This window comes from Primulina tabacum, chromosome 2 (assembly GCF_025594145.1).
Source record: "Primulina tabacum isolate GXHZ01 chromosome 2, ASM2559414v2, whole genome shotgun sequence".
Lineage (NCBI taxonomy): Eukaryota > Viridiplantae > Streptophyta > Magnoliopsida > Lamiales > Gesneriaceae > Primulina > Primulina tabacum.
The window spans coordinates 5,754,239-5,770,749 of NC_134551.1; the positions used below are offsets into that span (position 1 = coordinate 5,754,239).

Consider the following 16,511-nt stretch of genomic DNA (forward strand, 5'->3'; position numbering starts at 1 on the left):
ATTTAGTTTTTGACCTGCAAATAAAATAATACGACTTAAAATTATGTTTTTTCAACCCCTTTAATATAAGCTAATCACACAATCAAATACCGATACTGACAAAAATAATTTATTTTCATTATTCAAAGATTTAATATTCTTAGTCATGAAAAGTTTCAGACTTTTAATTGAACTCCCAACACAATAAGATTACAATGTTTTAAAAATAAATTCAAAGAGAGGTTTCTCGTGTACGCCTAAAAGTTTGAGATTGAAAATTATTGAAAAGTTGGGCCTGTGGCGAGTGCCCTGGGAAGTCGAACGCCGCAGCTCTTAGAATAAAATCGCGATTTCCCTTCTCCAAATCCCTAAATACCCAAATTGCTAAATCCCTAAAATCGAAATCTCCGCCGCCTCCGCCTCCTCCGCTACCTTGCGCCGCCTCACGCTGTCCCTTGTCATCACGGAACTAGTCTCCCTCTTCCACCAGCTGCGCCGCCCTACTCCCGTCGCTAGCCGCCTTCCACCATTGCGCAATAACGGCTCATTTTTGTTCCGGTAAACGTGGCTATACCTTGATTCTGAGTATTGTGCATTAGTTCGATTATCTAGTTAGTTTTTTAAATATATTTTTTAAGTTACTTACACTTATAACTATTTTGTAGGAAACATTTATACTTTTTTCGGTGAATTCATTAATTATAACTCGAATATGTTTAATCACTTGAAGCATTTTTTAAACCATATTTAACTCAAATTTCCTCTTTCGATTTGACAAAATTACGATCAAATTCAATTATCATACATTTTTAAAATTTTAATATATCAATTCCAATACAACCAATACGATTCAGTTCATTTGCCAGTCCTTGAATAAGAGAGTTTTTCTTCTACTCCTCGCCCGTGTTCAAAGACCAAAATCACTTCTAATCAAGTTGCAAACTCAGTTTTATCCACATGAAAAATTGTAATTTTATTTTGTAAGTTGATTTATTTTGTATTTTAGTTCTTTAATTTGAAAAACTGTAGTTTTTAGCCAGTAGTTTGATTTTTTTTTTTGTTCTGGTCAATTTTTTTTAACCGAAAACCATTAAAATAAGACGGTTTAACCAAACACCGTCGCAATATTTGTCAACGGTTACTAGCGACGGTTTTATACTACTGTCGCTAATAGCGACGGTAAGCTACTACTGTCGCTAAAACTGTCGCCTATTAAAATAAGCGACGGTTTAACCAAACACCGTCGCAATATTTGTCAACGGTTTTTCACTAGCGACGGTTTTAAACACCGTCGCTATTAGCGACGGTTGAACTAAAAACCGTCGCTATTGGCAACGGTTTTTGAAAAAACCGTCACTATCATTCTATGTATACCGAGTTGCACGACCATTTTTTCTTCAGCGCTTTTCGCCTTTCTTCTCTGATAGTAGCGAAAACCGTCGCTATCAATTTTTTCGAAGTTTCGGTTTTTTTACTTTGTACTAACATTTTTGCGTATTAATTTCGTAGATTTGCTCGTCGGTGTGATCTTCAAGCGTTACGTTGATCTGCATATCTTCGCGCAAGTCAGGTTTTTGAAGCGTTTTCTTTACAGAAAATTTAATATTTAATTTTAATTTTTGCGTAATATTTTATTTATGAAATATGTAGTATTTTGATTACAAACCGTCGCTTCATTGAGCTATTGTTTTTTCAAAAACCGTGGCTTAGTGTAGCGAGTTTTTTCAAAAACCGTCGCTTAGAATAGCTACGGTTATGTCAAAAACCTTCGCTTAATATTATTCAACCGATTTGGGACAACTAACATGTGGCACTTTTCCTAGCTCAGGAAGTGATTTCCCTGGACACTACTCAAATGTTTAATGATTTTGTTCCATTTCGCCTAGGCCTTTTTTGCAAGGATTGACAAGTTGGGTTGTTAACATTATTGTCCATTAAAAAAAAATCAAATCAAATCAAATCAAAACACCAAACAAGAACCCTAGCTAGACAATTCGAAGCTTTTCATCTAGTTCTTTCACCTTCGGATCTGGAATTTCTTTGAAAGACTTCAGCCTCCGGAACTGGATTCATGTTTTGTAAATATGCAAGACGGACATAGTCGCGAACTTCATGGACAAATGAAAAGCTGTGTAGGAGGTTAAAGGTTTCATGGTTGTGTGGATTGGAAGGTGATTGTTGTTCCTTCCATATACTTTTAAATATTTATCGATTCTGTCGTGAATATTTTTCTTATTTTTGTTTGATACTTGTTTGATAAATTGCAAGATTTTTAATAATTAATATATATTTATATTTACTTGAGAAGTAGTTTGAAAAATTTGTGAAACTCAATCTACTTCTAAAGCCATAATTAATGGCGTATAGGTGCTCCAATTGTTATTATTGTTTTCATAAGTGTGCACATTGTGAATATTAGAGGATGAACAATGTAATGTCAGCGCTAAACAAATATTATTAGTTGCACAAAAATCAAACTATGAATATTTATAGGACTAAAACCTGAAATTGAACAAGTTTGTTGACCGATTGAAAATAACTGATTCTTACTAGCTCGATTTTAATAATTAAAATAGATCGGTTCGATTGGTAGGGAGAAAATTAGTTAGTTTTGTATCGATTGCTCACCCCTAGGCTGTCCTAGCAAAACCATTTTCGGCATGATTAATTTGAAATTTCATTGAAAAACTTTCATTTAAAAAATAGTACTAAATTTTGTAACAGATTTTAAATAACCATTACAAATTTAAAATTTAGTAACAGATTTGTTAAACGGTGGTAGGGACGACAACTTTCCCCACGGGTTTGAGGTCCCCAGGGAAAATGCGAAACAGCGAAGGGGATCCCCGATTTTTTTGGGTTTGATTTTGGGTAAAATCCCAAGTTTTCGGGACATGAATGAGATTACTATCCTCATCCCCGAACCCACCCAAAAGTAATATCAATAAAAAAATAATATTATTATTAGTATTAATAATAATATTTTTTAAAATATTAATATAAAATTTACATTTTCCAACGCATATATTGTGAAAATAATCCTCCATGTGTCGTATTTTTTGTGAGATGGATATCTTATTGGGTCATTCATGAAAAATATTTATTTTTTACGCTAAGAGTATTACTTTTTATTGTGAATATCAGGAAGATTGACATATCTCACAGATAAATAATCATGAGATCGTCTCAATCTATGATATTAGCTTTATCAAACCTATAAAATAGAGTCATAGTTAAATTAAATAATAAACAAATATTAAAATAAATCAGACCGGATACAATTTCAACTCAAAAAGTAATATAAATATAATAATATAATATGAATATGAGAAATTTGAGAAAATATACATATCAATCATTTTTTAAAAAGAATAACCTCTCCTATGTATTTAGAATACAAAGACATTTAAATATATTATTTTCTCTCCTCCATCAACCTTCTCACTCCCTCGGTTGTTTCTCGCCGAATTCACCTCAAACCCTTGCACCACTCTTGGGATACTCAACTCAAGCTTGGCAAACAAGTTTCTGAATTTTTCCACAGCGAGCCGCCGCCGTCATGTTCCGAGCTTCTCCTTCGTGCAACCGCCCCTTTTCTGGCACCTCTCGAGGTTGTTTCGATTTCGGTAGTTAAAAACTCGATTTCTCCAGCCTTGTTTGGACAATTTATAGGCTGCCTCGGGTGAGCGATTTTCCCCATTCGAATTAATTGGATTTTAGTGTGATATGTAGCTAGATGTTGATTAATTATCGTGCAAATGTTGTAGGTTCTGGAGTTGAATCGACTTTAAGGTATATAACCTAGAAATTTTGGTTGAACTAGTAATGTGATTATTTGAGATTAAATGATATCTTGATAATGCTGGAAATTGTTATGGTGAGTTTTGGAACTGAGAAAAAGTGGAATTTTTTTGTGGCGGATTTTTGGAAAATTCAAAAAACTAAAATTATTATTTTGGAATTTGAGGCTTGAAGTTGAATTAGTCAACTCAAATGAGTAAGTTGAATAAATTTGGGGAAAATGATGAAAATGGAATAAAAAAAACTTATTTGCCAGTGATTTGAGTAATCAGGGAGCATTTGGAGCTTCATAAATTAATGGTGGTAATCTAGTTGCTTGTTTGAGATTCATAGGGATTGGCTTTCTCACGATGTTGACAAAGACATGTGACGATCTTAATGTTTGTTTATTTGATATATGTTGATTTATATGCTGAGTTGCATATTCCAGCTGCTGACTGACATGTAATAATTGCCTGCACACAAATTTTTATTTTAGTTAGACACCTTGATACCTCTAAATATCATGTTGAGTTATCGGTTGTTGATGCCTATATATATTTCGGTTGAGATCCGTTATATGATAGCATTTTTGTGTCATGGGATCTCTGGACACCTCAATTTTGTCCGGCTTAGATAGTTGCTGGTATCTCCAGTAGAGCCATCTTGTTATGAAAATTTTACATCATTTGGAAAAAATCTGATGATATGGCAACAGTCATTAGTCCAAGTTTCTACAATGCTACGTAAAATTTCTGGACAATGAATGCCTATTGGAGTCGCACTACCATTCCATTGTTTTGCACTCAAGAAAATGATATAGAAGTTTTGATTGCTTTTCTTAACTTGTTTTTCTATCTTGACTGCAACAAGTGGTGAGGATAATACTGATGTTTATTGACTTTTAATTGTCGGGCAGGATTAAAATGACAACCGTGCCTAAGGCCGAAGACGTTCATCAAATAGTTGACCACCAGCAAGAGGCAAATCCCACAGCTGTCGGGTGGAGAGGGAAACTACAAGAGCAATACCAAAGGATAAAGACTCATGCAGAGACATACCCCTATGTGTGGGGTTCTTATATACTTGTATATGGAGGATTTGGTCTCTGGTTGACCTACAGGTGGAGAAGGCTCCGCAATACAGAGGACAGGGTCCGAGTTCTTCAAGAGAGACTGCGTAAACTAACTGAAGCTGAACAACCAACCAACTCTTCCACGGCTGCACAGCAGCCTTCAAATTCTGCTTTATTGACCAAAAACCTCCCCCCTCCATCAGATGATGAAGCTACCAAATAGTATGGAAATGGTAAATGTTAAATATCATATCTGTTAGATGCTTAGCTTTTATGGAGGCACATTCTTGAAACATTGTGATTTCTTTAATTTGCAATTAACCATGTTACATAATAGCAATAGGGTGTAAACATTTGAAATAATCACCTCTCCCTTCGAGTTTCATTGTATTTAATCTAATTTCTCTAATATGTGAACATCTACTTTGTAGGAGTTATCAGCTCTTTTGACATCAAACTGAGTTGGAGTTGGTTGCGAGTTTTAAGGGTGTAACAAATCAAATTTTATCGAATGCTACTCACTTTTTTTATCCATCATTCAAGCTCGTGTTCGATTTTTTCGAGCTTCAGGTTCGATTTTGCTTTATTTAAAATTGAATTTCAAAATTGATTTGTTTCTAGCAACATTAATAACAAATTCTGTTAAAATAGAGTATGATATCAAAATATTTATAAATAACTGGTTAGTTGTTGACAAATGAGTGAATTGTTATGTTGTACAAATTTATTTATGTCTGTGAGTTTGGTTTGAATTGTACGGTTATGATTACGAGTATGATAGTATTCAAGTTAGTTCGATTCTTTTGTCCAACTATATAAAGTGAAAGAAGTGATTGATATATGTCTAATTTTCAAGTTTTTGAAAATTTGAGATTCATTATATCGATTTTGTTGAATAAAGCATCTAAACAAGCCCGTAAGTTATAGATCATTATTGAATTTTAAAAAGAGGACGAAAGTATATGTTTTTCTAAATTTGAATGAAATAGTTTAAGCATGATAATTGGCACCTAAGCATGGGTCTTGTAAACAAATCAAATCGAGTTAAACATGTTAAAAAATTTAAGGCTCGAATTTGGTTTGAAATAAATATATTCGAGTTCAATGCGAAGCTCAGAAAATTTAATTTTTTTGTTCGTGTTCCGTTTGAAAGATTCAAATTTATGTTATCGAGCTATTCGAATTATTGTTTGAAAATAAATAATTAAAATGTTCGAAATTTATTTATTTAATATAATAAAATATCAAGGTTAGTATAATTTGGTTTCGATTTCGGCTCGAAAAAAATTCAAACATGCTGGAGTTCGTCTCGAATTCGATAAATTCGAACATAAATTATTATTTTTCGAATCGGATCAAAAAGTTAGCAAACCGGCTTTGTCCTTTACATGCATAGGCCAACCGTATGTCGAAAATATAATCACGATTTTTTGTTTTTGTTTTTTTTTATCTAAGAAATATTTATGAAAGAAAAAACAGGGAGTGAAATCGTGAAATTAAAATTTATAATAGAAATTGGTTATTGAGAGGGCATTTTATTGCATATTGTATTATAATATGTAAAATGTCGTTTGATAAGTGTTGATAAAATAGTTCTGAATTCATGCTTATGCGAATAAAGATTACAATAGACACGTCTTGATATTTCTGGGTTCACTAGAGCAATGCAAATAAGCCGAAGCTGTTACAAGAGAGCTCTGGGGTTAGTTTGAGTCGTACATTCAGGATTCAAGACAAGTATTCATAGTCTCTGTTTGTTTTGTTCAAGCATGGAACGCCTCTTTGATTGTGTCTTTCAAAACATCTTGGTTTTCATCTTCAATGGCAGACACGAGTACTTGGTTGTCTTTTCTGTTCTTGGGTTTTCCTCCTGTTTGATTCTAGTAAGATAAGGACAGCTTTAATGTCAGCAAGGCTAACTCCAACAACTCTGCTTGCCTGCCCAATTGTTTCTGGCCTCACCTGTGAAATGGGATTCAAGCTGTGTGTGCTGAGGAAAAGGGATCAAGAATAATGGACTTCGGAAACAATGATCTGAATTCTGCACCCTATGAGAGTAACTATGCATGATTGGATCGTATTTCACGAGAGAAGCGACGATACCAGGTCTTTTTGGGGAATTAGGCTGTCGGCATAATTTTGACAAAAAGGCTAGATTACAACCAAACTACACAGACATAACTTTGACAGCTTCTCTCGTGCTTCAATCCACAAAGTTACCATGGAATAATAATCAAGATCCACCGGAAGTCGTCTGTGTTGCTGATGAACCATCCAGAAAAAGGGAAACAAATTCATCAACACGAAAACAATCATATCACATATTGCAACATTCAATTATCGAGAAGATGCGAGACTCCAATGGTATATTAATAGAGAGGCAAAATCTGGCTAATTGGAAAATCACATACGTATCATGGAATCTGGCTTAAGCGCCAGGCCTAAAGGCTTAAATCTAAGACTTAAATTCTATAATTATCTACTTGCTGGAGTTGGCTTTGCTGACGCACGATGAAGCCCTCATGCTTAATATCTATCTCTACACATTCCTTGTCGATCCTAGATAGTAGCCCATTCCCAAATCCATGCTTATAAAAAAATTTTATTGCACACATGCTTTCTAATGTAGATGAATCCTTCACGAGTTGACCAGAAATAAGGAGATTGAACTAAGGTTCAAGTTAGCCTGGTGTGACCATAGGCTTCGCATTATGTATCGTTATTCCCATGGAAACAAGAGAATTATTGGATTAGTCATCTGGTATGGTCAGTACACAAGTAAATTCCTAAGCCAGCACCTGCACAACAAACGCAAAGAAAGGCTTCAAACAAGTAAAACAGATTTGACAAGACACTTTTTCAGCAAAAATGAACTGCACATGTCAGTGATGGCCACAGCACAAGCCTTAAAATCGACCATGCATTATTTGGAACATATGTAATAAACCATCGAATTCAAAAAGCATGCAACAAACATTAAGGTTCTAATTCTGCCCATGAAGCGCAAGTACACAGAGATTTTCGTTTTCATTTTCTGAGGGAGAGCAGCATGTGGCCGAAGAAAAATAGTTGAACACGAAAAGGAAATTTGTAAACACCACACTAAAACAACTTCTGGAGGAGCCAAACGAGAAACCAATTTCGAGGGCATACCACATCCAAGGATTATTTAAAAGATTCCCGACCCTCAATCACCAACAGTCGCTCAAGTGCGTATTTCCCATGAAAATTATAGCAAGGACAATGAAGATTAAAACCATCATTAGTTCTTACAAATGATAAGATAAACCTGAAATCCTGCTAGTCTTGAGTAGCTCTCTCTTCTGAAATTCAAGCCTGCTTATCCTGGTAGATTTTCCAGCGGCTTCTCATCTGCCAAACCAATTTCATGGCCCACAGGTGTGAGGCTATTTTACACATTTGTCAATTGAAGTGCTCAGCGAGTCAACTTATGTTTTGAACTTTGGTTGACTCTTATATAAAAACAATTTTTATTTTAATGATATTTTATAATTTTATCCAATTATGACAACTGTTTTACTGTTTACTCGTGTAAGCTTCATAGATAAAACCCTTAAATATACAATTGGACCACAAAACTCTTTAGAAAGTGTACCATATATTTTAAATATGTTCCTAGTCGAATCAGCCGCCTAAAATAAGGATAAAGATCGCTTGAACTTGAGACTAACATCTGTCATGTAAACAACACGTTTCATTATTAAGAGCATGGGGATGTATGTTTACACAAATGAGTGATCATTTGATGATACACTGAATAATTCACCATCGAACTTTTTATGTGGTTGTCACTTATCAAGTGGAAAAGTCGACGATTATGGTTGTTTACCATTAGTTTTTTGATCCGGGACAACATTTGAGGCTATGCGTACTAACACAATACTTTGATTCGTTTACCGACTCTATTAAAGGTCATCGGGTGGCGAGTTTGTGTATAGTTTCGAAATACGTTGGAGCCAATACATTATAGTCGGGGATCCACCGTTTGCCTACTGGTGAAGATATATCATGGATCTGATGAGTTAATAGCGCAAGAAGTCTCTGGCCACAGCAAGACATGAGCTTTAGGGAAATGTGTTTTCCTACTTATACATATCATGTTACTGTTATTAATTAAAGATACATCACATCGTTATCGATTCATTTGTCATTCTCTATATATCGATCGTTGCAAATTCGATCAGGATAGATAATTGTATTGTATATTAACCATAACTTAAAATTCTTGTAGACACTATCGTTAATACCTAGAGGATCATTCATAGGGCGATGCTACTAGACGCTCTTACCATGATCCGATGGGTGCGATCGAACTTAAGTTTTGACATTCTTGATCAAGGGGTTGATGAAAATAATGAGGCTAATTATAGCAAGCCCAAATAAGAATAAATGTTATTTTGAATCACAATTTAGTTGTGAACCCAAGCTAGCTGTATTCTTGAACTATCAAGGGGCACACAAATATTGTATTATATGCTCTCGTTGAGATAATCAAATTCAAGGAGTTGAATTGACGACTGTAGTTTGATGAAGATCAAATAGATTATTCATAAATGAGTTTATAAGTGGATTTCATGTGGTGGAAGTTGTATAAGTTAACTTAATTGTAAATTTAGTGAGTAGAGTGAAACCGTTTGTTTTAGTGAAGTAGTTCACAAAACTGCAACCGCAAAAAATGGATGAGTGAAAATTTTGTCTTCTGAAATTTTCTATTTTTATTATATGAACGAGATTTGTAAATCGATGAATCGACGTAGTCTGATCATCAATTGGGATTATATGCCCGAAAACATTTATTCCAGGCACAATACCCTGTTTGTAGAATACACAAGAAAATAACAGACAGATTAACAAGAAGCATGGTACATAACCAGTTGTCCGGAGAAAAAAGTCCTTCAATTTTCTTTGTCACGAGGGACCTAAAACATTGATGTGCTGGAAAGTAATCATACTCCACCGCATAAGTAGGCATCAGCATCGAACAATTCTCCGGTCCAACCTCTGGCTCTAGAATTTTTCCTTAGTTATGAGTTAAAATATGTTGAATGCAATCACCAACAAATGCAATACAGTCCAAAAGGTAAAGCTCCGCTGCCTGCACATCGAGTTCAGGTACAATCCTATGGTTATAGAAATATTTGACGCAAACTCTTTATCTTGAAATCTAACAATCGTAACATACAAAAAATATATTAGAATGATAGAAAATATACATATTTACCTCGACATTAAAGAAGTTAATCAGTGCTTACATAAATCAAAGTAAAGAAAATTTACACAGCATGTAAAATCTACAAAACCTTGTCCTCAATGGAGGGGCAATGCCGAGGTCCCTTTGCTTCCACCCATCCTCCATAAGCGGGTTAATGGTCCTTCCTACTTCATTTGTCAAGTTGTCAACGAAGTTATCAGATTTTCCTCAGCACGTGATACGGCAATCTTCGCTTCATAACTAACACATGCCACCTTCCCAGTTTCCACTTTGTCAACCATTCACATTAGCTTTCCACGTTTGCTGACCAACTCCCAACCATTCACGTCTTCACACCGGCTTATATGTAAGATAAATGAGGAAAATGAGTATCACACCTCAAAATTGCCGTAATAAAGGTGATAGTCTCAATAAGGAATAGGTCATAGTAAAATTCAGGCAAGCAGGTGTGCATGATCGTGAACTGCGGCCGATACATTTAAGATTGTTGGAATTAAGTCTAACTGTTTAATTGGCTGAACAGCAACAACATATGACCAAGATTACATAATGAATGAATTTTACACGTTAGTTCCAAACTTACACCCTAAACTGATCCTGAAATTGACAGGTTCATACTATGGCAACCAAGATCTAGAGAAACAACATAGAACCAATGAAACTCAAACTTTAGAATTTTGGGATTCATTTTGAGTAGTTAATTTTATACAATGAATCGATTAATGACAATCAACCTCTTTTCGGGCTATTGAGAGACAAAAAGAGCAAAAACTTGTGTGAGACGGTCTCACGGGTCATATTTTGTGAGACGGATCTCTTATTTGTGTCATGCATGAAAAAGTATTACTTTTTATGCTAAGAGTATTACTTTTTATTGTGAATATTGATTAGGTTGACCCGGCTCACAGATAAAGATTTGTGAGACCGTATCACAAAAAACCTACTCGACAAAAATTAGATATTTTTTTAATTCGAATGACATTCACATCCTCAGTCACGATGGAACTTTTCAGGTTCTTTTAAACTAAACGTAACTCTAGGTATCCTCCATTGTGGATTCGACACAATTCCACGGTATATATTTGAAATAGAGATAACTATTATTTTATTTTATTTTTATCCCCCAATTATCATTAGTTTCGCTTCATGAATTACTGATTAATTTCGGAGGCATTACAAGTAAGAATAGCTTCCCCCATATATATTTTAGCACAGTCGTTGCAATATGTCAAGCCAAAAATATAATTATACTCGAGTTAAAATTTTAAACTCTAAAATCTTTTAATATTTTAAATTAATCTACTCATACTAATATCAAATTAATCCAAAATTATACAAAATTTACATATATATATTTTTTAAAAAATTGGGTCAACCGGGCTAACGCTCGGGTGCCGTTGAATGTGGCTCAACCAGTACTGATTGGTTGTGAGCATTAAACATCTAGCTACTTCGAGGAGAAGTCTATTCTTCCTCCCATTTCGTCGAGGAATGTCAAAATACAAGAGCTTTGATGAACTATAAAAAATGATCCCAAAATCTTATTGCCATTTGAAACATAGACAAGTCAAATAAAACCATCTTCCCGAAACGAAATTTCAAGTATATATATTCTTTTTATGGATGCCGTTCAATGACATTAACTCTCACAACTAATTGCATTTGCATTTGATCATATATACATTGCAGGCTGTCAAAATTTAATTTTAACATCTGCATAAAAATTAAATTAAAGCCTAGTGAATCAATTATAATTTGTACATGAAATCGATCAAAATGATAACGTAATTTACAAGAATCAGATGGGATGCAGTTGGGAACACAGAACCAGACGTTTAGAACACACGACGCAGAAAAATTTCTTCTTGATTCTGAAACAAACTGGGAGATGGAAGAATTTTCCTTTGCTTTGCGTGTATACTGCTTCCACTTCGCCTCCACAATTTGGGCAATTTCCTGGGGCTTTTTCTTTCATAATCTCATCGTCTTCTTCCTCACAAACATAAACCATCCGCATCCAAATTGATCTCCTTGTCTGTTTGCCTATTTGCTTTTGTGTAAAGGGTGGTATTTGTTGAAGTTCTTGGGTTTGCAAGGAATTATGTAAGGCCTCGTTTCTGCGTGTATAAATAATATGGGGGATGTGGTGATTTATGTAGAAAGAAGGCCGAATACATATTTTTACTTTGAGAAAAAAGAGTCTGAAAGACGACCAGCATTTCAATTAATGAAATAACAGAAAGGGGAAATTAACATACACGTTTTTTCATTTTTAGTCATAAATTTATAGTTTGGACTATTTATAACATGCACATTGATTTCAAGTAATATTTACCATAGTGATGACATGACATCGGACATATTATGAATGCTCGTCACGTACCACATCATTATTTTTTTCGATACTTTTATTTGAAAAGTGATTAAAACTGAAGAAAATTGCAGATTGATAGATTAAGACCGTAAATTAACCGACAATATGAGAAAAAATGTAATATTTCTTGAAAGAAATTACTTGATTATATGTTGTAAATGGTTCTCTTTTCCTGGTTAATATACTATGTAGAAGAAATTCAATACGTATATGATTATGAATGAAATGGTAAGCATACTCGAATTCTTAATGTTTCGGCAAATTTTGAAAGTGGTTCAAAAATTAAATTGACATTCAAAAATACAATATGCATGGGCCAAACTTTTACGGGTGAATAAAGCTTCAAATGAAAACGTGACTTGTACCACAATTTTAATTAGCACAATATTATCGCCTGTCAATGTTGAGATAATACCTCCTCTAAAACTATATAAACAGTATTTTCAGATGTGTCATGTCATCACTAACAATTACTCCCGATTTATATTCTAACCGATGATTATATTTTTGATCCTGTAGTTTATATATTTATTATTATTATTATTAACATGTTATCGGTTAATTTACAATATTTAGTGTACAAATTTGCATTTTTTTCCAGTGATATGTCAGGAGTCTCATGAAAAATTGAAAAAAAAAATACAAATTAATAAACTAAGATTATTAATTAACTAATAACAAGTCTAAAATAAAAGACATATAGGTTACTTGATAAAAAAATGATGATTTTCTTTTATTTTTAGTATAATATATACATCTCTCATAAATTAATATTACAATCACACGATCTTCTTCACCTAAAGAAAAACGTGGTATTATCAATAATTGTGTCATAATTTAGAAAACGAGGTTTCACCTAATTTCGTTTAACATTTATTGTGCTTGGATCGAGTTCATCAATTATTACCCCGAAAAGTGGGAACAAGATTATATATTTCTGACTTCATATATCATAGGAAAATATAGAGGTGGGGTAATCAAATTTTATAGAGCACATCTCTTGTGAGACGGTCTCACGAATCTTTATCTGTGAGACGGTTCAATCCTACCGATATGTACAATAAAAAGTAATACTCCTAGCATAAAAAATAATATTTTTTCATAGATGACCTAAATAAAATATCCGTCTCAAAAAATGAAACCCGTTAAACCGTATCACACAAGTTTTTCCCAATTTTAAACCACTTGAACCAAATCAAATTATATCTAACTTTTTAAATAAGCTGTGATTTCAAAAAGAGTAGGTCTTTTGTGAGACGGTCTCACGAATCTTTATCTGTGAGACGGGTCAACCTTACCGATATTCACAATAAAAAGTAGTACTCTTAGCATAAAAAGTAATATTTTTTCATACCCAAATAAGAGATCTGTATCATAAAATACGACCCATGAGACCATCGCACACAAATTTTTGTCTTTTAAAAAATATATATCAAATCTCACGGCATGCAATGGTTTGGTGGCAATTTGTAGGAAAAAACCGACCGACTGCAATGTGTAATTCGATAAATTTATATCTATTCTATTTTATTAAGGGTGGAGATATGATAGTAACCACCTAGAGGACACCAACTTTTTCTTCCAATTTTACCCTTATATGATACTAAAATTACACTTTTGTTTTTTGTTTTTGTTTTTAATTTCAACACACTTTTATTTTTATTTTTATTTATTTCAACAATTCAAATATCAATTTAGTCCCTCAATAATTTGTCAAATTTCACTTTGGTCCATCGATAATGATAAAAAAGACTGTACACACACATCGCGTGTGCAAAGTAACTAGTTTTTATTAATAATGATACACAACATATTCATTTATTATTTAACATAAATCTAAGTTACTAAATGTTAAAAAAAAAAATATAAGTTACTAAACAAAAATTACCTTCAACTTATTTATTATTCTTTTATTAGTCCTTGTTCCCCATACTGTCAAACTCTCTGAGTTCCTCATCTCTTGCAAAATTTATTTAAGACATTAACTATATTGAAACAGACAGAGCCAACGGAATGCGGTGGGTACGCTGTCTCCCTTCAATTTTTTTTATTTTTATATATTATTATTTTACTTCACTTTCAACCCTTTAAAATTTACACTTGTCCCTCCTAAGATTTTTAATATATTTTTCGTCTCTCTAACTTTATTTTTCTGGCTACGTAACAATATTGAGTCAAGATAAATCTCATGTACTTAATAATTATATATGCAAATAAAATGTGGGTAGAAATTTAATTTTAGCCTCTAAATTCTGTTGGAAAAATTAAATGCATAACCACCCAAAACCGACCGAAACCATGCATTAATTTTAATTAAAAAACCTCAACTTGCAAAAATATTTGAAAACGAGTCGTACATGACAATTCGGTTTGAATTTTATGAAAAACGTCCACACTGCGGCGTGCTCACCCCTAGAAAAAATCGATGTAGCATAACTCCTTAAACGATTTAAAAAACAAATGTAATAATAAGTTAATGAAGATGTAATAGTTTTATTTATGTACTCAATTTTCTGTAATTTGCAATTAAAAGGAACTAAAATTTTAGTACTAAACATGGGGCGAGCTAGAATACAGATATAGTGTTTAATACTGATTACTTACCCACCAAATACAATATTCAATTACATTTTGAAACCTCGGACATGATTCCAAATTTTAACACAAAACAACTTATCATTGTATTTGATCCTAGGATACAACACGTGCCATATTCAAATTTTAAGGAGTATGTCTTGTGTGAGACGCTCTGACGAATTTTTATCTGTGAGACGGGTTAACCCTACCGATATTTACAACAAAAAGTAACACTCATAGCATAAAAAATAATATTTTTTCATGGATGATCCAAATAAGAAATCTGTCTCATAAAATATAACCCGTGAGACCGTCTTACACAAGTTTTTATTTTAAAATTATAAGGACGATCATATTTAAGAGAAAACGTTAAAGGGAGAAAAAGTTTAAAATTGAGAAAATACAATTATAAATTGTGAAAACTTAGTAAAACAATAAAATTTAAAATAGAGAGCAGTGTATTCAAAAGTTTGGTAGTGTAAGAAAAAAGTTGAACATATATAACATTAGTATAAGATCGAGCATTTACCGGTTTATAAAAAAATTATAATCGGTTCTAATTGTGCACTTCAAATCTTTTAAATCGTACAGCAATTCAAATATCATGTTTCGACTACTATACCTAGCAGAGACAATTATTACACCCAACAATCTTCCTCCAGATAATTTCACTTATTGCAATCAATGAGATTTGAAACCATGACTTGGAATCCGATACCAATTATAGGATCGAACGATTGTCGTTGTACCAAAATCTATAACAAGTGCTAATGATGCAACTTAAATATTTTAAAACCGTACAATATTTCAAACATCACGTTTAGATTATTCTACCCATAATAAATAATTATTTCAACTAGGAATTATGCAAGTCTAGGCAAAATAATTGAATTATCAATTAGTCAACTACGTACGAGTTATACATGAATTGCCAATATAATTACATAATAAAATAAGCTGCATAATAATTATATAATTAGTGAAATATTGTTGTTTTGGATGGTGTCCTTCTCGAAAATTATGGAACTTCTTAACAGCAACGATTCTTTCAGTCGAGGCAAAGATAAATCCTTTATCCGCAAGACGATATTGCCCGTATACAAGCGCTGTACGTTAATGGCAATCGTCTCTAAGATACAACGACTTCTATCCAGAGTAGTAGCACAACAAACTCTCGATTTCGACGAACAAAGAAATGCAAGATCTTTCAAGTGAGTATGAACGAAAATCTGCAGCAAGATGGAGAAGGAATTCGATGCAACAAAAGTGCCAAATGAATGCAGGTAAGAGATATTTATAGAGCATCAAAGACCTCGAATGGGCACAACATTTCGTACAAAGGTGCAATCTTTGGAGAATAGACATGTTGTTTTGTTGGAAGAACGCCTTGTTCTTCTTCCGCACAGCAAGGCGCGCGCACCCGCGCGAGAACTGGCGCGGCCGTGCGCCCTGTTCTGTCTGCGCACAGTAAGGCACGCGCACCCGCGCGAGAA

The 16,511-nt window shown here is 33.5% G+C and overlaps 1 protein-coding gene across 8 annotated transcripts; it reads left to right on the plus strand.

Annotated features, from left to right (window-relative positions):
* Positions 1 to 238: 238 nt before the first annotated feature.
* Positions 239 to 5,484, plus strand: LOC142527744 (uncharacterized). Of its 8 annotated transcripts, none has more exons than XM_075632671.1 (4): positions 240 to 537; positions 1,489 to 1,628; positions 1,695 to 2,150; positions 4,679 to 5,251. In XM_075632671.1, the coding sequence occupies exons 3-4, from the start codon at positions 2,131 to 2,133 to the stop codon at positions 5,055 to 5,057; spliced, it is 399 nt and encodes a 132-aa protein (XP_075488786.1). In that variant the 5' UTR covers positions 240 to 537; positions 1,489 to 1,628; positions 1,695 to 2,130; the 3' UTR covers positions 5,058 to 5,251. The 8 variants fall into 8 exon arrangements, with proteins under 8 accessions (XP_075488802.1, XP_075488817.1, XP_075488832.1 ...); XM_075632677.1 differs by having other exon boundaries at positions 1,489 to 1,549; positions 1,808 to 2,150; XM_075632687.1 differs by lacking the exon at positions 1,695 to 2,150 and having other exon boundaries at positions 239 to 537; positions 1,489 to 1,549.
* The last annotated feature ends 11,027 nt before the right edge of the window (positions 5,485 to 16,511 follow it).

Excerpts from the sequence above, each read along its gene's own strand:
- LOC142527744 (XM_075632663.1), top strand. The coding sequence starts at position 3,716 with ATGTTGATTAATTATCGTGCAAATGTTGTAGGTTCTGGAGTTGAATCG. Across the intron at positions 3,772-4,678 it reads GGAGTTGAATCGACTTTAAG|GATTAAAATGACAACCGTGC; the intron begins GTATATAACCTA and ends ATTGTCGGGCAG.